The sequence below is a fragment of the Thalassophryne amazonica genome, chromosome 7, assembly GCF_902500255.1.
Source record: "Thalassophryne amazonica chromosome 7, fThaAma1.1, whole genome shotgun sequence".
In the NCBI taxonomy this organism is placed as follows: domain Eukaryota; kingdom Metazoa; phylum Chordata; class Actinopteri; order Batrachoidiformes; family Batrachoididae; genus Thalassophryne; species Thalassophryne amazonica.
Window position 1 is genome coordinate 120,499,422 of NC_047109.1, and position 26,890 is coordinate 120,526,311.

The following is a 26,890-nucleotide window of genomic DNA, read 5'->3' on the forward strand; positions in this document are numbered from 1 at the left end:
CTTAAAAAGCCATCACTTGACCCAGCTATCTTAGCTAATTATAGGCCAATCTCCAACCTTCCTTTTCTCTCAAAGATTCTTGAGAGGGTAGTTGTAAAACAGCTAACTGATCACCTGCAGAGGAATGGTCTATTTGAAGAGTTTCAGTCAGGTTTTAGAATTCATCATAGTACAGAAACAGCATTAGTGAAGGTTACAAATGATCTTCTTATGACTTCGGACAGTGGACTTATCTCTGTGCTTGTTCTGTTGGACCTCAGTGCTGCTTTTGATACTGTTGACCATAAAATTTTATTACAGAGATTAGAGCATGTCATAGGTATTAAAGGCATTGCGCTGCGGTGGTTTGAATCATATTTGTCTAATAGATTACAGTTTGTTCATGTAAATGGGGAATCTTCTTCACAGACTAAAGTTAATTATGGAGTTCCACAAGGTTCTGTGCTAGGACCAATTTTATTCACTTTATACATGCTTCCCTTGGGCAGTATTATTAGACGGTATTGCTTAAATTTTCATTGTTACGCAGATGATACCCAGCTTTATCTATCCATGAAGCCAGAGGATACGCACCAATTAGCTAAACTGCAGGATTGTCTTACAGACATAAAGACATGGATGACCTCTAATTTCCTGCTTTTAAACTCAGATAAAACTGAAGTTATTGTACTTGGCCCCACAAATCTTAGAAGCATGGTGTCTAACCAGATCGTTACTCTGGATGGCATTTCCCTGATCTCTAGTAATACTGTGAGAAATCTTGGAGTTATTTTTGATCAGGATATGTCATTCAAAGCGCATATTAAACAAATATGTAGGACTGCCTTTTTGCATTTACGCAATATCTCTAAAATCAGAAAGGTCTTGTCTCAGAGTGATGCTGAAAAACTAATTCATGCATTTGTTTCCTCTAGGCTGGACTATTGTAATTCATTATTATCAGGTTGTCCTAAAAGTTCCCTAAAAAGCCTTCAGTTGGTTCAGAATGCTGCAGCTAGAGTACTGACGGGGACTAGCAGGAGAGAGCATATCTCACCCGTGTTGGCCTCCCTTCATTGGCTTCCTGTTAATGCTAGAATAGAATTTAAAATTCTTCTTCTTACTTATAAGGTTTTGAATAATCAGGTCCCATCTTATCTTAGGGACCTCATAGTACCATATTACCCCATTAGAGCGCTTCGCTCTCAGACTGCGGGCTTACTTGTAGTTCCTAGGGTTTGTAAGAGTAGAATGGGAGGCAGAGCCTTCAGCTTTCAGGCTCCTCTCCTGTGGAACCAGCTCCCAATTCAGATCAGGGAGACAGATACCCTCTCTACTTTTAAGATTAGGCTTAAAACTTTCCTTTTCGCTAAGGCTTATAGTTAGGGCTGGATCGGGTGACCCTGGACCATCCCTTGGTTATGTTGCTTTAGACGTAGACTGTGTTTCATAATTATTGTATGGCCTTGCCTTGCAATGTGGAGCGCCTTGGGGCAACTGTTTGTTGTGATTTGGCGCTATACAAGAAAAAAGTTGATTGATTGATTGATTGACTGCTCTCCGACCCATCCCACAAACACCATCATAAAGTTTGCGGATGATACCACCGTGATTGGGCTCATCTCGGGGGATGAGTCTGGTGGGGGGTGTTCAGCAGCAGACAGGAGAGCGCTGCAGAGGGTGATCTAAATGGCCCAGAGGATCAGTGGTTGCTCTCTGCCCAGCCTTGAAGACATTGCCAGCTCTCGCTACCTCAGCAGAGCTGCCAGCATCAGCAAAGACACATCCCACCCCAGCAACCACCTGTTTGACCTACTACCCTCCGGCCGACGGTATAGATAAATCAAAACTAGGACAAACAGACTCAGGGACAGCTTTCTCCCCAGAGCGATCACTGCTCTGAACAAAAACAAATCACTCTAATCCACACCTTCAAATTTGTTGTGCAGTATCTGTAAACCATGTGCAATATTCCCATGCAATATGATTCCACAGTTGTATATAATTCTCATTTTACATTACTTAGTCCACATTTCATTTCACCTTATGTTTATTTTAGTTGTACATATACTCTGAATAATTTACCATTAAATTTCACTATCTTTTATTTGGCTAAAAATTACTCGCACCACAGAAAGCACCTTTTGGAGTTGCACTCAAATCTCGTTGTAATGCAAATTACAGTGACAATAAAGGCGATTCTGATTCAGAAAGTGTGCAATAATTCTTTAAACAAAATTAGGCAGGTGCATAAATTTGGGCACCCCAACAGAAAAAATACATCAATATTTAGTAGATCCTCCTTTTGCAGAAATAACAGCCTCTAAATGCTTCCTATAGCTTCCAATGAGAGTCTGGATTCTGGTTGAAGGTATTTTGGACCATTCTTCTTTACAAAACAACTCAGGTTTGTTGGTTTCCGAGCATGGACAGCCCGCTTAAAATCACACCACAGATTTTCAATAATATTCAGGTCTGTGGAGTGAGATGGCCATTCCAGAACATTGTACTTGTTCCTCTGCATGAATGCCTTAGTAGATTTTGAACAGTGTTTAGGGTCGTTGTCTTGTTGAAAGGTCCAGCCCCGGCGCAACTTCAACTTTTTCACTGATTCATGAACATTGTTCTCACGAATCTGCTGATATTGACTGGAATCCATGTGACCCTCAGCTTTAACAATATTCCCAGTACCTGCACTGGCCACACAGCCCCACAGCATGATGGAACCACCGCCTTGGAATGCTGTGTTCTTTTTCAGCCATGCATACCGCCCCTTGTTACGTCCAAATAACTCAATTTTAGTTTCATCGATCCACAGCACCTTATTCCAAAATGAAGCTGGCTTGTCCAAATGTGCTTTAGCATACCTCAGATGACTCTGTCTGTGAGTGTATGCAGAAAAGCCTTCCTCTGCATTACAGTATCATACAGCATCTCGTTGTGAAAAGTGGTCTGTATAGTTGAACTATGCACAGAGACACTATCTGCAGCGAGATCATGTTGTAGGTCTTCGGAGCAGGTCTGTGGGTTGACTCTGACTGTTCTCACCGTCCTTCACTTCAGTTTATCTGAGATTTTTCTTGGCCTGCCACTTCGGCCCTTAACTAGTACTACGAGGTCTGTCCATAAAGTAACGGTCCTTTTTATTTTTTTCAAAAACTATATGGATTTCATTCATATGTTTTTGCGTCAGACATGCTTGAACCCTCGTGCGCATGCGTGAGTTTTTCCACGCCTGTCGGTGACGTCATTCGCCTGTGAGCACGCCTTGAGAAGGAGTGGTCCCGCCCCCTCGTCGGATTTTCATTGTCTGGAAATGGCGGAATGAAAAGGACTTTTTTTCCATCAGAATTTTTTCAGAAGCTGTTAGAGACTGGCACCTGGAAACCATTCGAAAAATTTATTTGGCTTTCGGTGAAAATTTTAAGGGCTTCACAGAGAATAAGGACTTTAACTACAGCATTAAGGACCCCTTTAAGGACGGTCGGTGCTCCGAGCTGCGACAACGAGGCACAAACCACTGGATCATTTCTAAATGGATCGCTCTGTGGATACGAGACCATCGTGTGTTCTTTCTCTGGTTATCACAAGAGCTGGACATCAGCCATTTTCTGGCAGATTTCACTTTTAACAAGAGATTTTGTCATGGAAAGCTGCGCGGAGGCTTCGCGCGTCACGACCGATTCGCTTTGGAAGCGAGACAAAGGAACACCTCCATTTCAGAGTGTTAGAGGACAAGTTTGGACATGGCTATCTCTGCTTTCAGTGCTTACCAGTCGAGTGAGTATAAGAGAAATTGTGGAGAGCTGGACATGTCCCAACTTGTCCTCTAACACTCCGAAAAGGAGGTGTTCCTTTGTCTCGCTTCATCAGCAAATTGGTCGTGACGCGCGAAGCCTCTGCGCGCCTTTCCATGACAAAATCTCTTGTTAAAAGTGAAATCTGCCGGAAAATGGCTGATGTCCAGCTCTTGTGATAACCAGAGAAAGAACACACGATGGTCTCGTATCCACAGAGCGATCCGTTTAGAAATGATCCAGTGGTTTGTGCCTCGTCATCGCAGCTCGGAGCACGGCGCACCGACCGTCCTTAAAGGGGTCCTTAAAGCTGTAGTTAAAGTCCTTAGTCTCTGTGAAGCCTGTAAAATTTTCACTGAAAGCCAGATAAATTTTTCGAATGGTTTCCAGGTGCCAGTCTCTAACAGCTTCTGAAAAAATTCTGATGGAAAAAAAGTCCTTTTCATTCCGCCATTTCCAGACAATGAAAATCCGATGAGGGGACGGGACCACTCCTTCCCAAGGCGTACTCGCAGGCGAATGACGTCACTGACAGGCATGGAAAAACTCACGCATGCGCACGAGGGTTCAAGCATGTCTGACGTAAAAACATATGAATGAAATCCATATAGTTTTTGAAAAAAATAAAAAGGACCGTTACTTTATGGACAGACCTCGTATGCCTGTGGTCTTCCATTTCCTCACTGTGTTCCTCACAGTGGAAACTGACAGCTGAAATCTCTGAGATAGCTTTTTGTGTTCTTCCTCTAAACCATGATGTTGAACAGTCTTTGTTTTCAGGTCATTTGAGAGTTGTTTAGAGGCTCCCATGTTGCCTCTCATTAGAAGAGATGCAAAGAGGAGAAACATTTGCAAATGGCCACCTTAAATACCCTTTCCCATGATTGGATGGATTCACCTGTGTAAGGAGGTCAAGGGTCAGTGAGCTTACCAAACCAATTTTGTGTTGCAATAATTAGTGCTAAATGTAGTCAGATCAATAAATTACAAGGGTGCTCAAATTTATGCACCTGCCTAATTTCGTTTAAATAATTATTTCACACTTTCTGTAAATACTATAAACTTCATTTCACTTCTCAAATATCAGTGTGTTTGTCTGCTATATGATATATTTATCTGAAGTTTCTGATCCAGACAGCCAATGATTTATAAAGGAAAATCATGAATGGCTGCAACTGCAGCAGCCATTCTATGCAAAGATGTAATGACATCTTGTGCCAAGAATGAAGCACGGCTTTATTTGTGTGTGTTGTAAGCTGAGCTTTTCTGTTTCTTGTTTTACTTGCCAGATGGGCCACGTGCCATTTTAGTGCACCTGTGAGATTGTGGCCCCTCCCCATGTTTAAGACAGTAGCAAGCGCCCACACGTTTCCTCACTTGGCATCGTAATCCAAATGTTCAGTTGAACTCGTGTGTATTTCAAAGTTCTTTCAGTCTTTCATAGCATCTTGCTGACAAATAGAAAAACAGAAAACAAAGGAAGGTGTGTGTGTGTGTGTGTGTGTTGTCTTGGTCTGAGTTACTGGTGCTCTACTGTGACAACTAGGGGCAGTATATCATTTTTGGACCTTTTAATAATGTTAGCTGTATCGGCTCAACTCTGAGCTTTACAAACTGCGCTCCCAACATTCCACATTAACAGCATGGATAGTCTTCCTGAGCTTTGGTCCTCTGAAAGTGTTTAGTTATTTGAAGTATACGCGGTGCTGTTTAAAAAGTTGAACAGGATTTTATGAGATACTTCTTAAGTTTAGAAAAATTTCACATTTTGATATATAGCATTTTTTTATTTTACAAAACTTTACATGATTTTTGTCCTTACTGTGAAAATGGAAAGACCAGAATAAGTGCTGAGAATTTTCTCACTAACATGAGGACCAAGCAGTAGACCTCTGAAGTTTGTAAAAGCCAGTGTTTTTCTGTTCTCACTCTTGGATATGTTTGTGTCTGCCTAACCTACAGGTCATGCATGGCACCCGGCCTGTAATCTGCTCTTTGTAGACCTCAGTCCTTCAGCCACTGTGCTTCCAGCAGGTGGAGGCTCTTCCTCCCCTTTGCTTCCATTTCTCACGCCTGCCCCCATCAGCTCAAGAGCTCCTTATGTTAACCCTGTTGAGTATGTTTTACTACATCTGTCTGCGGCGGCGCTCCAGGAGTGGCACACGAGGTGAGGCACTGACCAGTCGCAGGGCTGTGGAGTCAGGGCAACGGGCAGTACTGCCAGTCAGTGTGGAGGTGGAACAGTATGCTAAAGAAGTTATAGACTTCAGTTCTCACTATGGCAGTGAGAATAGTATGTCCTACACCATGTGGAATCTAGCCGGAGTGCCCAATGTGTACCCCAGCTCTGGGGATTTTACCCAGACAGCTGTGTTCAGAACATACGGGAAGTGGTGGGAACGGAGCGTCAGTGCCTCGCCACCTTACCGCTGCACCCCAAAAGGGTTCTACAGCCAGGATTATATTGAATTGGCCTTTGAGGAGCCTGTCTACCCAACTGCTGTGGAGGTGCTTGAGACTTACTACCCTGGAGCCATTGTTCAGATCCTGGCCTGTTCTCACAACCCCTTCTCCCAGAACATACCCACTGATGTCAGGTAAAAACAGTTATGGTTCACAAACCTGATTTGAAATGTCTGATCTCTTGATGATTTACATATGCAGTCTGGATGCTTACAAATTGGAACTGGGTCATGTGGATATCTGGTCTGGCCAGGCAGTGTGGCCTACCTTACGTTTATATTGTAATGGTCTTGGCCTGTATCCACGAAGCAGCTCAAAGTCCTCTCAAGGAGCTCATAACTTAGCCTGGTGTCTGAGAGCAAGGAGGCAACAGAAATGTCTGTCTTTGTGAGGAGGCGGGGTTGACCCATTGCTAGGTTTGTAGCAGTCCTCTAAGAGCTGTGATTGGTTGTCACAAAAAGGGAAGGAGAAATAAAAAACAAATGCGCCCTGCCCTCCTAGTTATGAATCGACACTGAAATCAACCAATGTGATCAAGAAATGTGTAGTCATGAAAATAATTTGTCATGATGATGAAACTTGGCAAAATTAAATGAATTGTTACACAGCTTGAAAATGTTTGAATGTACCTCATTCTCATGCCGATTATCTCTCTATTACAAGTGTGCATGCATGAGTTTATTTATTAAGTTCAATGTAAGTACATAATATAATTATAAATACATTAAAAATACATGGATGATACAAGAAAGTGAAAACACTTGTTTCCATTTAAAAATCAGATGACAAATTAGAAATAATAATAAAATAAAATTATAATATTAATAATGCTGATACTAATAATAAAAAAGTAATGATAATAGCGTGTATATGATAACAAGAACATAACCAATTTGTAAATACATTAGACAGTAAATTAACATTAAAAACATTACATAACAGAAAAAAAGAGTTTTCTTCTGGACTTGCACACCATCCCAACTCATTATAGAACCTTTGCATACCGTACACGCTTTGAACACTGGTCCTTTTACAATGATGCTGCTGTTTTGTGGATTTTTTTTACAGGCTTTTTCATAAGTTGAAATACATCAGTTGACGCTGTTGATTGATTTCCTGAAAGCTGCGCTCCTCATGCAGTGTAAATTCACACATAGTGTAAATATAAGGTCTTACCTGTTTGTTTTAGTGAAGAAAAGTTCCTCTCCGGCACTTTGCGCCAGAGTTGCACCGTCGGAACAGTTAGCGGAGCAGAGTCTTCTCCTCCCCACCCTTCCAAACCGGGTCTCTGTCTTGGCGCAACAAGTCAAAAAAGTCACAGCGCCTCATTAACATCTCATTTACCACAGACTCCATCTGATCCTGGCTGCACATGAAAGTTAGAAAAGGAAAAAGTTAAAATTACTCAGTTCTTCATGTGGAGCAGAGACACTGTGCGTGAGCGCTGGATGACGTACGCGTCAATATTTCCGTGTAACACTTCAGGGAAAAATGCATTTACCGTATGCATTTAATTAAAAGTTAAAACATTTTCTAACATCTTTTTGTGTAAATATCTCACCTTACAATGTGGAGACCCGCGGCTTATAGACAGGTGCGGCTTATTTATATACAACTTCTTTGTTAGGGCCCGAGTAGGAAAAGGTCCTATGATGACCCTATTGTAATTTCGCTGTTTATTATTATTATTATTATTTATTATTATTCTTTACACTTTTCAAATCCAAATTTCGGCCTTTTCCAATGCTCAAAAACTCACCAAATTTTCCAACGTCGTCCGGCCACATCCGAAGTTCGATATTTTGGGGGTTGCGCACATGGTCGCAGTGAAATGGCGAAATAGCACCCCCTAGAAATTTTCAAAAAAACCCTACACATAGGGGTTTTTTTTTCGTCATAGCCTCATGAAATTCGGTACATATATTTACCATGCTAGGACGCACAAAAAGTCTCTTAACGTCATGGTGAAATGTCGACAGGAAGTTGGCCATTTTGATTTTAAGTTTCGATTTTGAGGCCTCAATAGCGCCCCCTTGAACCATTCAAAAACCCCTCCCCATAGGGATTTTTTTGGAGTAGGGAGATGAAAATTAGTACACATGTGTGACTTGCATAGACGTACAAAAAAGTCTCTTGCACCATTGGTCTACTCCAAACAGGAAGTCGGCCATTTTGAATTTTCTTGTCATTTTGGCGTGATTTCCACACGTTTTATTTGAACGAACTCCTCCTAGGGATTTTGTCCAATGCACTTCAAATTTCTTTCAGAGCATCCAGAGATGATACTGACCAAAGGTTATCAAAAGCTTTTCTCTATGTTGAAGGGTGTGGCCACTGTGGCATCGCCATTTTGGCCCTTCGCCATGGAACATCAAATCATGATAACTCCTTCATGTTTTGCCTGATTGACTTGAAAATTCACATGTGTGATAACAGTTGGCCCCTGAACACACCTGGCCCCTGTGTTTGTGCTCTGAGTGCCCCCTAGTGGATGAACCATCAACATGTCATAACTCCTTCATGCATTGTGTGATTTGCTTTAAATTTGAACTGTGTGATGAGTGGTTGCCCCTCTACACACATGCCCTCATCTGGTCACAAGGGGATGTGCTGGCCTGGGTAGGCGGTTGTGCGGAACGAGGGCCCGTATATGACTGCTTGCAGTCCTAGTTTCTTTTTAAAATTGGTGGGTGCAGCTAATATTCAGATGGGCAGTTCCATGTGACTCACGTTACATTTTTAGCCCACTTTCCAAGGTTTGTCTCTTAGTATCTGGTACACTTGGAGGTTGTAAGAATCCAACTGTTGCATGCAACAATCCATTCCTACAAGGTATTGAATGATATCACCAAAATCTGAAAATACTCAACAACTAGGATTTTAATTGTATCTAATGAACACTTGACTCGCGTTACACAAAAATGAAAATGAAAAAACCTTACTTTAACACACATCAAATTCTCCTCAAACTATAAATGATTGGAGTGGATCATTATGTGCCATTTGTTGACAGATAAAATGGCTACAAAAAATACATAGAAAATGATTTGATTTTTTTTCTAAACATAGGCAGGGTGTTACATAATTTGTGTGACTCACGTTACTATGAGTCGCGTTACATTTTTCCAGTGTAATGTGAATACTCACTACATTCGTTATTTTAGTTATACAAAAGCTCTCTATGTAATGGTCTGTAATGAGTAGACTTGGGTATCAAGAACAGGTTCTTTTCGGGTATCGTTAAGAAACATTTCGATCCACCGATATCAATAGCCTTTTTGCTTAACGATTCCTTTATCTGTCCTTCAGAGTGGCTGTTGTTTTGAGGGTGTTTGTTGGGAACATGATAATTTCTCTACATTGATTACAGAACCTGCAGCGGGTCTGTAATCAACCGTTTCTGCAGCGTGGATCTGCTTTGAACCTTGAACCAATGAAGCAGTGGTCCTATCCACTGCTTCGTTGGATCTTTGCTTTGCTTCTCTTCAGACGCGGCAACTCTGCTTCTTATCCCCTCTCAAAGCCATTAAAATAAGTCAGTTGTGAGTCACTTTTGTACTTTTAAAGTGACTAACTGGGACTTCTGTCTTGTTGCGAGAAAGAAACGAGAATCGTCCTCCATTCTGTTGCTCCAAATGCTGCGCGGCTCTCTGCAGCTCAGAATTCATAACTTCAAAGTGAATCACCGTTTAAATCAAATGACACCTCTTTCCAAACATTGTAATACAAACAATAAACTGTAATTGCTGGACAGTGCTGGACAGTATTTGCTATGACCCCATGCAGCAGGAAGTGTCTAGAAATTCAATTCACTCACATTGGCCTTGCACTAAATAGCCCTTTGTTTCTCCGGGTTTCCTTTCTTTTTTATTTAATCTTTGTCCACGTATGTTTTAAGGTATTAGACCAAGTTTTCCATGTGAACATTTAATTGAACTTGCCTCTGATTGTTGTGGATGATGATGGATATGAAATCTTTTGTTTTTGCCTGATGAGCATGCCGTTTCACAAACATACAGGAAGTGCAATGGATTCTGGGAAAAACTACAGCACTGCCCTCTTTTATAAGTCACTGAAACTAATTTGAAGGCTGCCCACGTTAGAAACGACAGAAGTAAACCGTTACATTACAGTAAAAAACAGTGTGACTCACGTTACCTTGTCCCATTTTTGTGACTTGTTACGTGTGACTCGCGTTATAGATACTCAGTGCCTTATTTTGCATCAGAATAATGCAGGACTGACCTGTTTTTGGTATGATTGTCTTTGGTAAAGTCAAGGGAAGCAGATTTATCAGTAGTAGTTTTATTGTGTAAGGGGATTCAGTGTAAAAAAACAAACAAAAAAAAAAACCAGTCCCATTTCATGACTCACATTACAGGATATTTCATACTGGGTTCAGGAGGCTGTTATACAAAAAGTACATTAGATAGCAACATATTATTTGAAAAAATGTTGATATAAAGGACTAGTGAATTTATATTTACACTGGAATGATGAAATGTGTGCAAATTAAATTGTAGGAGTAAAAGGAAATAATTGCTCTCTGGACAACTGGAAAGGAGCGTTCTACACATAAAGTTTGAATGATGTGATTTTCATAAATGTATACCGTGGCCATCAACTACAGCCGTTTCCTGCAACTACCACTTAGATTATGTAAAAAAAAAAGCACAATCAGTAGAGTCTCAATCAGAAAAAAAATTATACCATTTTCCCACTCGCCATGGAAATTATGGTTATTTATTACCACCCTTGAAAAACGTCAGCTACCTATTTATAAACACTACTGAATCTAGAACCAGTGGCTCCCCATGGGCAATATGCTAGTTATATTGATTAGCTTATTGTTACCTTTACTCTCCATGCTGGTAATTGTGCACACAAGCCAAATTCTTCTCAAACAGGTGAGTATAGGTTGCTGACATCGCTTACTTTGATATTAATAATTGTATGAATGTTACAGAATTTAGAATAGAATAGAATGCCCTCTATTGTCATTATACAAAATGTACACATGCAATGTACATTTTTTTCTGTAGCCAGGTATCAATGTTGTGATGACCTTCATCTCATGTTACTACGCTGGGTGGGAAAAGTCAGCTCATTCATGATGAGGTTGACCACAAACATTATTCCTGCACCATTGAGCCGGCAGCGTGGTGCTGAATCACTGCCAATCAACATGCGGAAAATATCTCTGCCCCCTCTCTGTCTTTTCCACCATCTTCTCTGTTGAAGACAAGACTCTTATGGGCCTTTCACACTGAATACTTCAGGCCAATCCGTCAACGTGTCCCAATCCGCATCCGACGCATGATGTCAGATGCATCGCTTCGGAAGCGGCAAGGGAGTGGAGATTGCCACGTCACACTCTGGCTGTTTCCACAACCTTAACAAAGTTCAGCGATCGCCATCTTGAATTTGCGTCGCCTGAACCACAAAAAACCTTTAAAAAAAAAAGCAGTAGAACGATTCTCCATCACCCTGCTGGGAGAAGCTTTTTTCAGCTACTTTTCAGAGTGACGCAGACTGAGGGAGAACTGACAACTTGGTGGGATATCAATCGAACCGTGACAGCGGGCCGATCCGCACGGAGAAGCCGACCTTCAGGCATCATCACTGGTCAGACCGAGGCAGGCAGCCGGGGTGATGGAACAAACCCACTCAGTCTGAAATCTCCCACTTTTTGGATATATGTGAAGTCCCAGTTTGCCCAACGGAGTTTAGTTCTGCAGCTTTATCGAGGTGAGAAGAATATTAAAATAAAACGTGATGTTTACTGAACTGCTGTGAAGGTTTATTGATCGGCTAACGTTAGCTTAGCTTTTTAGCACAGTTGATCTGAGTCAACGCTTTAATTTGTAGATGGTTCAGTCTTTATTTTTTACCAAATAAAGCTACAGCTTTTTTCAGACACCACAAAAGCTCAACTTTAAATAACTTATTTTTTCGGGCGTTTTTTTTTTTTCCATCGTTTTTTTTTTTTTTTTTTTTTTTTTTTTTTGCTGTTTTTTTCCTTTTTTATATATAAACTGTTTAGTGTTTCTTTATATTTAAAGAAATATTTTTATTTGTCCTAATCAGGAACATTTGCTGTGCAGACAACCAAACTTCCATTGATGAGCTGAACACCACGAAGTCCAGTCAAAAGAAAACATCTCTGCTCTTCAAAATAGGACAAAAGTGTCTTCAGCAACACCACCAGAGTTAAAAACTGCAGAAGAGACCTTCATCTGGTCCAGAGAATCCAGCAGAACATCACCTGCTTCTAAATAAAAGGCTCTTTCAACAGCAACTATTTTATTATTTTTTAAAAAGCTGTTTCATTTTATATTTTAACAATAAATGAACGGATCATTAAAAATGTCCACAAATCAAAGTCCAAAGACATTTGCACAGGTAGAAGGTCTCCACTTATTGTGCTCAAATTCATATTTTAGAAATGACTCTGTCCTGATAACATTAAAGGTAATTACATATTTTGACGAAATTACAAGTTTAAATGACTACAAAAAAAATACATCATGAGGTTTATGTCACAGAAATCCTACTTTACAATCACACTGCAGTCATTGTTAAATTATTTCCTTTTGCATTTATAATAAACATTTGTATTAGTGTCTGTTTTTCTGGTTGAAATGAGATATAAATAATCTACCAGACTTAAAAAAAAATGTACAAATTTCCATGTTATTTTGTCTAAAAATAAATGTCCGAGGTTCCTTATGTAAAACAAGAAATGATCTAATCTGAAATAACAGGTGGTTTTAATTTACAGATGAAAGGTTTCTAAAGAACCATTTATTGATTTATTTAGCTATTTTAATTACAAGTGGTCTAAATTTTTTTTTTTAACAGTAATCAGAAATTCTGAGGTAACAAACAACAACAAAAAACCTTTCCAGGGATTTTTCTTCAGAAAACTGCTCTATAAATGAACAGTCCTGTGACATGTTTCTGTTTTGTACAGATCAGTGGTTTCTGCACTGATCCATTTTGTAGAGATCAGTGGCTTCTGCCACTAGTCTTCCATGTTTTGGCCCGACGCGTCGTTCCTATTGGACAACGCAAAGGTACATCACAGCTCAGAGCATTGAAAGTTGGATTGGATTGAACTTTGACCGTGTCAGCCTGCCGACAAGCGGCAATGTGCGCTCCTGTCAGAAGCGTCATTTTAGCTTGGCTTTTGACGCGACGCTTCTGACGCATCTAAAAAGCAACGTGTCTCATTGAAAAGAATGCTTTTTAGACCGATTTTTGATGCATTTGACACATCTGACGTATTCAGTGTGAAAGGCCCATTAGGCTTCTTAAAAGTCCTCCTTCCTCCTCACAACACTTTGGCACCTTAGGAGCTCTCTTAAGGCCTGAGGTGCTTTGTGAATAACCTTTATCTTATCCTTTATCTTTACCTTTATCTAGCTTAGATTTTTCTTAGAATAATGTCACTAGGAACTACTTTTAGCCTTAGGCTGCTTTGTGGATACGGGCCCTGTCAGCTACTTGATTTCTCAAAATATATTTCTTGGGAAAATGTGAAGAAATCACACACATAAGCTATAGTCCATCTGGGAAAGCAAAACATTGTGACAGCATTAAGGCCTGCTGCAGTGGCCAGAAATGAAACTGCTCTTTTGCTCTTGTAGTGTATATATAGTATTTGGCTTGTGTCATATGACCACGTGTTCCTATCTTTGGGTCCTAGCAGCACAAACAACAAATCAGCAGTGTGTCTTCGGTAATAACAGAAGGTGAAAATAGTCTGCATCTGTGCTGGTTTTGGATGCACACATCAGTCACATCGGCTAAACAATTTACATTTTTCTGTACCTGCTATAAGACAGCAAACTTTGTGAGCTGAGCCAACCTGGACAGCCAGAAAGAGCTTTGAGCTGAGACATACGCAGGTTTGCTGAGATCATTTCCAAACAGAACATCTAGCTAATTTATACGACACATCATGTCCTGACCCAGGGGAGGTGATGGTCTAGTGCTTAAGGTGTTGGGCTTGAGTCCAGAAGATCAAGGGTTCAAATCCCAGCCTTACTGGAAAATCACTAAGGGCCCTTGGGCAAGATCTTTAATCCCCTATTGCTCCCGGTGTGTAGTGAGCGCCTTGTATGGCAGCACCCTGACATCGGGGTGAATGTGAGGCATAATTGTAAAGCGCTTTGCGCGTCTGATGCAGATGGAAAAGCGCTATATAAATGCAGTCCATTTACCATTTGAATGGACACCATCTGTGTAAATAAGAGTATGCAAGAGTCTTGGTTGTGCAAAATCTTCAGTCCCAGAGCCTCAGCATCAACCCATCAATACATTGTCAGTATGTTAAAATTTCAGCGTCAACAAGAGGGTGACTGACCAAACAAAAATGTGCAAAAACAGAACATGCTTTGCTTGTATACAAGAAGATACTACAGCCTGACCGGTAGGTTGATTGGCTGAAGTTATCAGTCAACACGAGCCATTGGTGTAAACTGTACTTGATGCAAAATTTTTTTTTTCCACATAAACAATGCAGAAAAAAAAAACATTTTTGCTGTTTGGAAATGGAGTATTAGATAGTTTGTCTGGCAGAGTGCTCAGACAGTATGCTGTCAAGCATGGCTGGGACCCCCACCACCCCTTGGTCACATTAGCTGCAAGAGATGGAGGAAATGCCCCTTGATGCCATTCCTTTTAGACCACAGTGAGCATTGTACAGGGACAAGAGACAAGTGTTGTAATGCCGCCTGCTAAGAGGTGCAAATGCTGAGTGATGTGACATGACTGCCAATCAGAGTGGTCAGCTTGGTGGCAAGGTAGTGTGTGTTTGTTACATTTATAGTATTTACATTGAAGTTCACGTTTAAACTGTAAAACATCAGGCCTTAGTAGCATTTCTTTGTCATAAGGGCTCGATGTTAGGAATCATAGCTATTTAAAAACATGTCATGAACTGTGTTGTCCCTAGAGTGTTTTTCAGGCCTGATGGTCCTCACAAAAAAATAAATGGCAGTTCAGGCAGCATTAAGCTAATCTGCATGTGATTCAGTTATGCGCCCATGATTTAAATTTCAAAGGGCTTGCATTGTGTCAAAAACACAGAGGTGGACTCTCGTGTATGAATCACAGTGCTTTCAGAGCACTACAGACGCACTGAAATGGTCTTTGATACGAGCGAAGCGCCACGCAGCAGCACAAAGCTCGCCCTTATGGTAGACAACGGCACAAACCGGAAATGGCACCAAAAAAAAAAATCTGCCCATAGTGGAAAAAGCAACAAACCAGACAATATTGTCGTAAAAAGCCACAAACCGATGGTAGGTTCTGCAACAATGATTCCATTTTAAATTATTGTTTAATGATATATATACACAGATAGTGAAGAGCTTTGCTCATTAATGTCAGCGACATCGAACGTATATAATTTCACACATTTTAATTTTATGGTCTTTCAAATACAAAAAGTAAACCAGGCTTCTCAATATAAAAATTTCTAAAGTTATCTTCCTTACACTCAAACTGAAAGTAAATCCCTACAACTTGATATAAATTAATTAAAAATATAAAAGCCAAGCTGATGGGTTGTGTAAGTAATTGGCCCCTTTGGAGGGTCTTCTTTCACCAAAACATCAAATCTAGGCTTGCATCTCAGATGTACCTTCTGCAAATTGTAGCTGAACTTTCAGGGCTTCTTTTTAAGAAAATCCTTCTCTGTACCACTTCATCATGAAGCTGTATAACTGGAGATACAAAACACACAACTGCACTGTGCACAATTTCTCCAAAGCCACAGAAGTCTGTAACTTCTTCTGGGTGTCTTGGTGGCTTTCCTCACTCTTCTCCAGTTTTTCAGAACTGTCTACTCCACACAGATTTACCATAGAGTGTCATACTGTTTGTATTTCTACATAACTGGTGTAAATAAAGTTCAAGACGTATTCAAGTGAGTTGGAAATGTTCATGTATCCATCTCCTGATGAGTCTGAAGAAAACTGGCAATTAAACTGATTATTTACAGGTATTATACCAAAGGGGCTGATTACTTATGCAACCCATCATGTTGGCTTTTATATTTTTAATCAGTTTATATCACATTGTAGAGATTTACTTTCAGTTTGAGTCTAAGGAAGATAATTTTAGAAATTTTTATATTGAGAAGCCTGAATTACTTTTTGTATTTGAAATGCCATCAACAAATTAAAATGCGTGAAATACCAAGGGGCTGAATACTTTTGAAAGCCACTGTATACATATTAAATTAATGGAAATTTAGTGTTGTTTTAATTATTTTGTCAGCATTATTCTTGATTGGTGGTGGTGTTATTTTTTTAATGTCTGCCAGACTTTTAGCACTCTTTAGGAAACACTGGTAAATTTCTCTCTCTCTCTCTCTCTCTCTCGACACTCCACAATATCGGCTCCCTAAAAATCCATATCGGTCAGGCTCTGCTCTACATGTACCTTTTTAGAGTTTTAGAGATTTATTGACTGATCACAACTGCATTTTCACTTGGTTGAGACAGAACGTATTGTATCTGTCTAATCACGGGTGTCGCAGGCAAACCAAGCTGAACCCTGATGCAGAGGATGGCATTGTGCATGTAGCACTCAGAAATTATGACGCAGACTAAAGTTATTGTCTTAGCAAGTTATAAGAACCTGTAGAGCTACACATAACTGTGTACTTTAAGGTTTTCGTTTCTGCATTTTTTTTTTTTTGCATTTTGAAAGTGAATGATATAATTATAGTGAACCAAATAAGACAGTTGTATTGACAGCAAGTTTAACTTTTGTCATTTAAGAGATGCTCACATTCTAAAAGTAGTTTGTCCTTCAAACAAGAAATGCATCTGTTTTTACACTGGGTTTTTTTATTTTGCAAATGATTGTGTCTTAGCCGGCCTCACAGTTTAATTGTTTGACGTTTTCAGCTGTGTGAGCACAGATCTCTTTCTGGACATTGTAGCTGTCCATGCAGTCCGTACTGTTTATAAGGACCCTAATGTGAACACAGAAACCACATTTGTGATCAGTGTGTTCTGAAAGCACCATATGTCCATCCATTTTCTGAAACTTGTCCATTTAAAACTAGCTGAAAAAAAAGGCAGTTTATGAGGAAATGACAAAAAGATGGCAGAATAAGGCTTGAAGTGTAGATGGAAATAATACAAATGCAAACTCAAACAAAAAAAACATATTTTGTCTGAGAATGTTCACTTCATTTGTTTTGGTTTATTGCATGGATAACTAAATGTGGGAACTTGGTGCGTGTCACTAACTAATAATGACCAGTGTCCTCATTACCTTCATTGATTGACAGAAGAGGGCAGTCAGGGTTCAGCAGGGTATCTGTAAGTTTTATCTTTATAAAAAGGCTTTCAAAGAGGCAAATGAAAAAGTGTGTCTTACAATGTTTAATGAAGAAGATTAAACCAACAACAACAAAATTCCCTGTTTGGCAGCACTGGGTCACCAGCAAAATTCAATTAACTTTTTGTTGCAACAAAGACCTTGCAATTTTTGCTGAAAAACATTTGAGATGTCTTGCAAACAAACAGATAGGGCTGATCACATAACCTCTACCCTGCTTCTGTTGATTGGCAGAAGTAATAGACCATTGTTACATTATTTGGTGCACTGAGTATTTTGCATGTCACTCATGTAGAATGCTGTGGGGTGCAGCGCCTTTTAATGTGGGCATGCATCCTCTATGTAAATACACGGACATGACTGAATCTATGGATGCGACAAATGGCCATAACGTGTCCAAAGAAAGGTGTACAAAGTCCCTTAAACATGTCCCAGATGAGACAATCTGAATAATAACACATTTAGTGGAGAACATTTCTGCTGTTGCTGTGATCCTGAACACACTGTGTGCACATTTTTGTCATCATTCAATGTTACAATAATAATTTCGTGGCCACAGAGTTACGGAGTTGGAGAAACATAAATCAAGCTTTAGGATTCTAAGGTACCACTCCGCAGCAGGCTTAGAAAAAAAAGTGACTTGACCAAATGTAATCTTTTTAATGCACTTAATGTTTGGTGCTTATTTAAGGCAGGTGTTTATTTTAAGTTTTGACCCAGCCATTAAATGAGGCAGGTCTTGATTCAAGGTCAGGCGTTTAATCAAAGAAATACGCGAGCCCAGTTGGTGCTGGAGATTCCCCGTAGATCATTTGGCACCTCCTGGCTGTAACTAATCCATTACATACATATAGTGGATTTTGTCCACCCAAGATCCTCAGCAACTTCTACAGCTGCATCATTGAGTCAGTCCTGACCACCTGCATCACTGTGTGGTACGGCAGCTCTATTGTATGGGACCGCAAACGCCTGCAGAGAGTGATAAGGACTGCGTCTAAGATCACCAGGACCCCACAACCCTCTCTGCAGAGCATCCACCACTGCAGAGTCCACAGGAGAGTTGTCTCCATCATCAAAGACCCCACTCACCCCCAACATGGACTATTCACTCCCTTCAGGCCACAGGTTCAGGACTGTGAGATGCAGAACCACCAGGTTCAAGAACTCCTTCTTTCCCACATTAGACTGTTAAACAGCTGAACCCCCCCCCCCCAAGGACAGAGCCCCCCATCACTGGCCACTTTATCTTCTATTGGACACTTTACTATATTACGGACACTTTATTCTGTTGCACTACAACACCTGTTAACTTGAATCCATCGGCTCAATTGCACGAAACCGTTTACTGCTGAATGTTGCACAAAACAGTGAAAGTACATGAGTGTGTAACAATCATGTACATATCATGTAGGGCATTACACAAGCATATTTTTTATATTTCCCTTCTTACAGTGTATATTTCCTTTTGTTACATTATTACATTTTTATTACATTGTTTGTTATATTCTATTGGTCTTACCAGCTTGCTTATTTTATGTTATTTCATTTTTCCCCACTTATATTTAGATATTTTATACTTGGTTATCTATATATTTGGGCATCCATTGTGGGCAGCAAAGTAAGAATTTCATTGCACAGAGAAACATGTTTCTTTACTGTGCATATGACAATAAAAGCTTTGAATCTCTCTTGTCCTGCTATTGTGTGAATCAAAGGCATGCTCGTGTCAGTGCACCTATAGCCTGCACAGAGAGCCACTCCTTGGGCATGTTTTGGACAAATACGCATTTAATGCTTTGCCCCCCACTCCAGCAACAGAGTTCACGCTTAGTCCTGTGACATTTACTCTCTGCTGCACATGTGCACTCAGAATGTAACAACGGTCTATTAAATTGAAGTAGTTTGATCATAGACGCTGTGCTTTATTTTAAGCGTGGACCAGTGTGGCCTGGATGCTGCTGATGTTTGAATTCTATTGTCAACATTTTCATGAAGCTACAACTTTAACCAGAACTTAATGTGTCCTCAAACATTTATGAGTGATTGTTAAGCAGGTTAGAGTCAAATGTTCTCCTATGAACTGCAAATGATCAGCTATGTTTCTTGCCAGGGGAAACTACTTCCTTTACCACTCTATGTATGTATTCCAGAGGCGGGATGTTGTGGTGCCACTGACACTTTCTCCTGTCTAGGTGGGAGGTGCTGTGGTCAGGAGAGCCCACTAAGGTACTGACACCACAGGCACGCCAGTTTTCTCCCAGCATCAAGCACATCAGCTTCCCCACCAACCTTCTGCGTCTGGAGGTCAACAGCTCTTTGCTGGATTACTACACTGAGCTGGATGCCGTTATCCTGCGCGGGGTCAAAGAGAGACCTATGCTGGCACTCTATAAGATGCCTGTCATCGACATTAATGACTTAAGCGACAGTGAGGAAGAGTTGTCTGATGTTGGAGGTCTTTTCAGGCAGGGAGGAGACTGCAAGCAGCAGAAGACTGGAAATGGCTACTTCGACAAACTGCCCTACGAGGTGATTACTGGCCACAATGATACTCAGTTGAGTAAACAAATACAGCTGTTCAGAAGTAATCCTGTAAATAATGAATGTATTTATTTAATTTTTAATCACAGCTAATAAATTAAACAAGAGGTCTCAAACTGGATGCCCATTGGACAAAAGCAGCCCTCACCCAGCTTTTTGAGTACCACAGCATTACTTACCTCTTAATTACATATAGCCTGAATATCAACATAAAAATAATTGTCATCTGCATACATTGTTATTCAGATAACGCCTATCTATATATCCCTCTAAAAGCTTGTCACCCTTCTCTTTTTCATGCCTTGAGGTAGTACTGCACAGTATATCTGGTTTAAACGGTACACGGTAGAAATTTGGCCTACGTTAGAGATTTGAACTCCACCATCTAAATCGCAGTGACACCCGCTGAGTTTTTCAATCCAGGAAAAACTTCTCTGCGAAGTGTCTGTGAAGTGAACCACTGCTCCTTTGCTGGGGAGAGGAGATGAGGGGTTGTTCTGAGCTGAGGCGTCTCTCTCACTGAATCGAGGAGTGTTCGTGCGACTTTGAGACGCCCGAGTGTCTTCCGCACTTAACAGTTCTGTCGCTGATATTTGCAAAGATGTTTGTTTATTTCTGTGGATGCTCCCAGCGGAGGTGGGCGGCTCCTTTGCAACTTGAATCAAACATTTGAGAAAGCACCACACTGAATAATGCAATTTAATTTTAATTTAATTCAAGGAGCAGAAAGACAAAATCAGCCAGGGAATGTCGATTTACCCAGACTGACTCCACATACAAGTAAATTAAGTACTTTATTCTTTTTTTTTTTTTTTTTTTTTTTTTGGTGGTTTTGTGTTGTTTTGTAAATGAGGAAAAGCTCTCCGTGACTGTCCTTAAAACGCTTCATGTATTCAGAGCAAGTATGCCATCTAGTGTTCAAGAGATGAAACTTCAGCCACTGACCCAACAATAAATTCATTTATTTAATTCTTACACCGAAACATCAAATCTAGGCTTGCATCTTAGATGTACCTTCTGGCAAATTGTAGCTGTAGTTTTGTGATCTGTACAATAAATGTCCTCAAAATTATATCTGTTTTGTTTTTTGTTGTCATTTATGAATTTATTTTTATCAATTTACCTTTGCTAAGGGACCCTTTCAGAAACACATAATAGTTACACTTACGTTTACATCGCGATATACACCCTCACCATGAAGGGATTGAATTTATACCACGATATGAATTTTAGGTCATATCGCCCAACCCTACCTTGAGGACATGAAATGCTGGTTGGCCTAATTTTTTTTTCTCAGTTAAATGATTAAACAAAACCATGAAAGGTTTAGTTTTCCACTTTTTTGTTTAAACAGCTGGTTAGGTAATCTGTCCACCTGTGCCAAATGTTAGACGAGCAGTCATAAAATCTAGTTTTGGTCTCATCTCAGGACTATCACAAAAATTAAACTGCCATTTTGATCGAAAGAGCAAGAAGAATCATCCACACTTTCACTGGTTGATAGAACAAATGTTTATTGAGAAATTTGTGATTTTAGCTAACCAGTAAACAATGGACATGGGGCTACAATGCACCATGGATGAATGCCGCCAAAATGGAACATTGATAGTGCTAATATTTTTAGAGAAGCTACAGATATTGGCTAATAACACTGAACAATGGACATCTATATTTACATTCTGGACTCCCGGCATTCCACCAGGGGGCAGTAAATCATTTATATATTAAAAGCATGTGTAAGCAGGGGTGGTGGCGAAGTGGTTAATGCGCTTGGTTTCAGTGCAGAAGGTTCTGGGTTCAAATTCCACCCCTGCCACATTTCTCCATGTAATGTGGAGTTGCGTCAGGAAGGGCATCCGGTGTAAAACCTGTGCCAATTCAACATGCAGAGCCACCTTGGATTTGCTGTGGCGACCCCAAGTGCAAACAAGGGAGCAGGCAAAGGAACTTACTATTAAAAGCATGTGTAATTTTATTTAGTAAGTTCAATGCAGCCAGCTACCAACTACTACCAGAGCAAGAATTTTAGCTGAGGAAGCTTCTGAGATTTGAAGCGAAACGTTCTCGCATCAAGCAACCCAGTCCAGTCGAAGATTCACGCTTCTCTACTGCATCGATCCGCTCATTTGTTGGCTGTTGCTAGAGCACCGCCATCTTGGTTAGCGTCTAACAACCAGGCATAAATCTAAATCGATGGCCATGATCAATGTTTTCAGGAATGTTTCACCATAAATCTGCATTTTTCGTGCTGTTACATTTATTCAAACTCAATCCCACATTTGTATACAGCCAATATTTGTCAAAGCGAATACAGAAGAGGATCATACTATTTCAAATCAAATCAATTTTATTTATATAGCGCCAAATCACAACAAACAGTTGCCCCAAGGCCATACAATAATTATGGAAAAACCCCAACGGTCAAAACGACCCCCTGTGAGCAAGCACTTGGCAACAGTGGGAAGGAAAAACTCCCTTTTAACAGGAAGAAACCTCCAGCAGAACCAGGCTCAGGGAGGGGCAGTCTTCTGCTGGGACTGGTTGGGGCTGAGGGAGAGAACCAGGAAAAAGACATGCTGTGGAGGGGAGCAGAGATCAATCACTAATGATTAAATGCAGAGTGGTGCATACAGAGCAAAAAGAGAAAGAAACACTCAGTGCATCATGGGAACCCCCCAGCAGTCTAAGTCTATAGCAGCATAACTAAGAGATGGTTCAGGGTCACCTGATCCAGCCCTAACTATAAGCTTTAGCAAAAAGGAAAGTTTTAAGCCTAATCTTAAAAGTAGAGAGGGTGTCTGTCTCCCTGATCTGAATTGGGAGCTGGTTCCACAGGAGAGGAGCCTGAAAGCTGAAGGCTCTGCCTCCCATTCTACTCTTACAAACCCTAGGAACTACAAGTAAGCCTGCAGTCTGAGAGCGAAGTAGTCCAGCCTAGAAGAAATAAATGCATGAATTAGTTTTTCAGCATCACTCTAATTTTAGAGATATTGCTTTAATGCAAAAAAGCAGTCCTACATATTTGTTTAATATGCGCATTGAAGGACATATCCTGATCAAAAATGACTCCAAGATTTCTCACAGTATTACTAGAGGTCAGGGTAATGCCATCCAGAGTAAGGATCTGGTTAGACACCATGTTTCTAAGATTTGTGGGGCCAAGTACAATAACTTCAGTTTTATCTGAGTTTAAAAGCAGGAAATTAGAGGTCATCCATGTCTTTATGTCTGTAAGACAATCCTGCAGTTTAGCTAATTGGTGTGTGTCCTCTGGGTTCATGGATAGATAAAGCTGGGTATCATCTGCATAAAAATGGTGGGTGGGCTCATTTACATTATGATCGAAGCCAACTGAATCTAATAATAGATTCAATGCAGTGTTGAGGCTGTCATTCTCAGCATCTGTGTGGATGTTAAAATCGCCCACTATAATTATCTTATCTGAACTAAGCACTAAGTCAGACAAAAGGTCTGAAAATTCACAGAGAAACTCACAGTAACGACCAGGTGGACGATAGATAACAACAAATAAAACTGGTTTTTGGGACTTCCAATTTGGATGGACAAGACTAAGAGTCAAGCTTTCAAATGAATTAAAGCTCTGTCTGGGTTTTTGATTAATTAATAAGCTGGAATGGAAGATTGCTGCTAATCCTCCGCCTCGGCCCGTGCTACGAGCATTCTGACAGTTAGTGTGACTCGGGGGTGTTGACTCATTTAAAATAACATATTCATCCTGCTGTAAACCAGGTTTCTGTAAGGCAGAATAAATCAATATGTTGATCAATTATTATATCATTTACTAACAGGGACTTAGAAGAGAGAGACCTAATGTTTAATAGACCACATTTAACTGTTTTAGTCTGTGGTGCAGTTGAAGGTGCTATATTATTTTTTCTTTTTGAATTTTTATGCTTAAATAGATTTTTACTGGTTGTTGTTGGTCTGGCACCAGGCACCGTCTCTACGGGGATGGGGGTAATGAGGGGATGGCAGGGGGAGAGAAGCTGCAGAGAGGTGTGTAAGACTACAACTCTGCTTCCTGGTCCCAACCCTGGATAGTCACGGTTTGGAGGATTTAAGAAAATTGGCCAGATTTCTAGAAATGAGAGCTGCTCCATCCAAAGTGGGATGGATGCCGTCTCTCCTAACAAGACCAGGTTTTCCCCAGAAGCTTTGCCAATTATCTATGAAGCCAACCTCATTTTTTGGACACCACTCAGACAGCCAGCAATTCAAGGAGAACATGCGGCTAAACATGTCACTCCCGGTCCTATTGGGGAGGGGCCCAGAGAAAACTACAGAGTCCGACATTGTTTTTGCAAAGTTACACACTGATTCAATATTAAGAGCAGGGGTGGTGGCCAAGTGGTTAATGCGCTTGGTTTCAGTGCAGAAGGTTCCGGGTTCAAACACATTTCTCCATGTAATGTGGAGTTGCGTCAGGAAGGGCATCCGGCGTAAAACCTTTGCCAATTCAACATGCAGATCCACCTTGGATTTGCTGTGGCGACCCCAAGTACAAACAAGGGAGCAGCCGAAGGGACTTACTTACACACTGATTCAATGTTAATTTTAGTGACCTCCGATTGGCGTAACCGGGTGTCATTACTGCCGACGTGAATTACAATCTTACCAAATTTACGCTTAGCCTTAGCCAGCAGTTTCAAATTTCCTTCAATGTCGCCTGCTCTGGCCCCCGGAAGACAATTGACTATGGTTGCTGGTGTCGCTAACTTCACATTTCTCAAAACAGAGTCGCCAATAACCAGAGTTTGTTCCTCGGCGGGTGTGTCGCCGAGTGGGGAAAAACGGTTAGAAATGTGAACGGGTTGGCGGTGTACACGGGGCTTCTGTTTAGGACTACGCTTCCTCCTCACAGTCACCCAGCCAGCCTGCTTTCCCGGCTGCTCGGGATCTGCTGGGGGACAGCTAATGGCAGCTAAGCTACCTTGGTCCACACCAACTACAGGGGCCTGGCTAGCTGTAGAATTTTCCACGGTGTGGAGCCGAGTCTCCAATTCGCCCAGCCTGGCCTCCAAAGCTACGAATAAGCTACACTTATTACAAGTACCATTACTGCTAAAGGAGGCCGAGGAATAACTAAACATTTCACACCCAGAGCAGAAAAGTGTGGGAGAGACAGGAGAAGCCGCCATGCTAAACCGGCTAAGAGCTAGTAGCTGCGCGAAGCTAGCGGATTCCTAAAAACACACAAAGTGAATAATGTGTAAATAATTTAGAGGTGATGCAGCAGAGGGAGTGCTTTAGTTAAGGCACGTGAAGATTACACTGTGAAACAAATCGTTATCTAGATAACTAGATCAATCTAACTGCGCAGATTAAACAGCTAACAGATACAGCAAAACACCGCTGTGCTCCGGAACAGGAAGTGATACAATACCGCAGTGAGAGCCAACCACCAGTAGAGGTGCAGTGAGAGCCACTCTATTATATAAGAGAGCCATACTATTTATATAATCGACTTGAATGAATTTGTTAGCCCCAGTCCAGATCTTGTGAAGCGTTCACGTGGAGTTATGAATTTTGTTGTTACTATCCCGACCACTGAAGCCATTATCTTTATCAAGATATAAAATAATATCATCAGTTTGTCAAACAGAAACATATTTAAATACACTATGTCTGCCACAACACCAGATATTAGTCTGATCCTGAATTAATGTCATTATGAAGTTAAGTTAAAGATGGGAAATAATCAGGGGTGAAAGTAAGAGCTTCGCATGCTCGCATCATATTAAAGATATTTATATGAAAGACTCCTCTTAACCCACCTGTGGCGCCACTTTTACACAGTGCTTCTCCGTGAAAATTTCAAATGAAATAAATAAAACGAAACAGCCACGTCGGCCAGTTCTGTCCGTACTGAAGTTTTCTCCTTAAGTATTATACATTTGGAGTCCAGAACGCACATGGCCCCCTTTTCACTCTCCAGTCTCCTCTTCCTCAGTGGGGTGCAGATTCAGCTTATCATCTTTTGTTTTTTTGTCTTTTCCCGGTTTTGTCTTTTTATCTCTTCCCGGTACAGCGTACCGCTGTGTACAGGCTGTAGATGACTCTATATCTCTTCCCGGTACGGCGTGCCGCTGTGTACCCGGATGACTCAATATCTCTTCCCGGTACGGCGTGCCGCTGTGTACCCGGACGACTCAATATCTCTTCCCGGTACGGCGTGCCGCTGTGTACCCGGACGACTCAATATCTCTTCCCGGTATGGCGTGCCGCTGTGTACCCGGACGACTCAATATCTCTTCCCGGTATGGCGTGCCGCTGTGTACCCGGACGACTCAATATCTCTTCCCGGTATGGCGTGCCGCTGTGTACCCGGACGACTCAATATCTCTTCCCGGTATGGCGTGCCGCTGTGTACCCGGACGACTCAATATCTCTTCCCGGTACAGCGTACCGCTGTGTACAGGCTGTAGATGACTCTATATCTCTTCCCGGTACGGCGTGCCGCTGTGTACCCGGACGACTCAATATCTCTTCCCGGTATGGCGTGCCGCTGTGTACCCGGATGACTCAATATCTCTTCCCGGTACGGCGTGCCGCTGTGTACCCGGACGACTCAATATCTCTTCTTGGTATGGCATGCCGCTGTGTACCCGGACGACTCAATATCTCTTCCCGGTACGGCGTGCCGCTGTGTACAGGATGTAGACGACTCTATATCTGTTCCCGGTATGGCGTGCCGTTGTGTACCCGGACGACTCCATATCTGTTCCCGG

The 26,890-nt window shown here is 41.2% G+C and overlaps 1 protein-coding gene and 1 long non-coding RNA gene across 4 annotated transcripts in view; one reads left to right on the plus strand and one right to left on the minus strand.

The window, feature by feature from the left end:
* Positions 1–26,890, plus strand: part of fbxl4 (F-box and leucine-rich repeat protein 4) — a 124,803-nt gene that overhangs the window by 9,132 nt on the left and 88,781 nt on the right. For all 3 annotated transcript variants that reach the window (XM_034175433.1, XM_034175434.1, XM_034175435.1), the window contains exons 2-3: positions 5,739–6,373; positions 19,793–20,129. In XM_034175433.1, coding sequence (XP_034031324.1) covers positions 5,877–6,373; positions 19,793–20,129 — 834 coding nt within the window. In that variant the 5' untranslated portion in view covers positions 5,739–5,876. The remainder of the gene's footprint in view (positions 1–5,738; positions 6,374–19,792; positions 20,130–26,890) is intronic.
* On the minus strand, positions 1,233–19,429 carry LOC117514840. Its single transcript, XR_004561974.1, has 3 exons — positions 19,359–19,429; positions 18,568–18,569; positions 1,233–1,244 (listed from the first exon to the last, which is right to left on the minus strand). It is a non-coding gene; the product is annotated as an uncharacterized LOC117514840 (long non-coding RNA).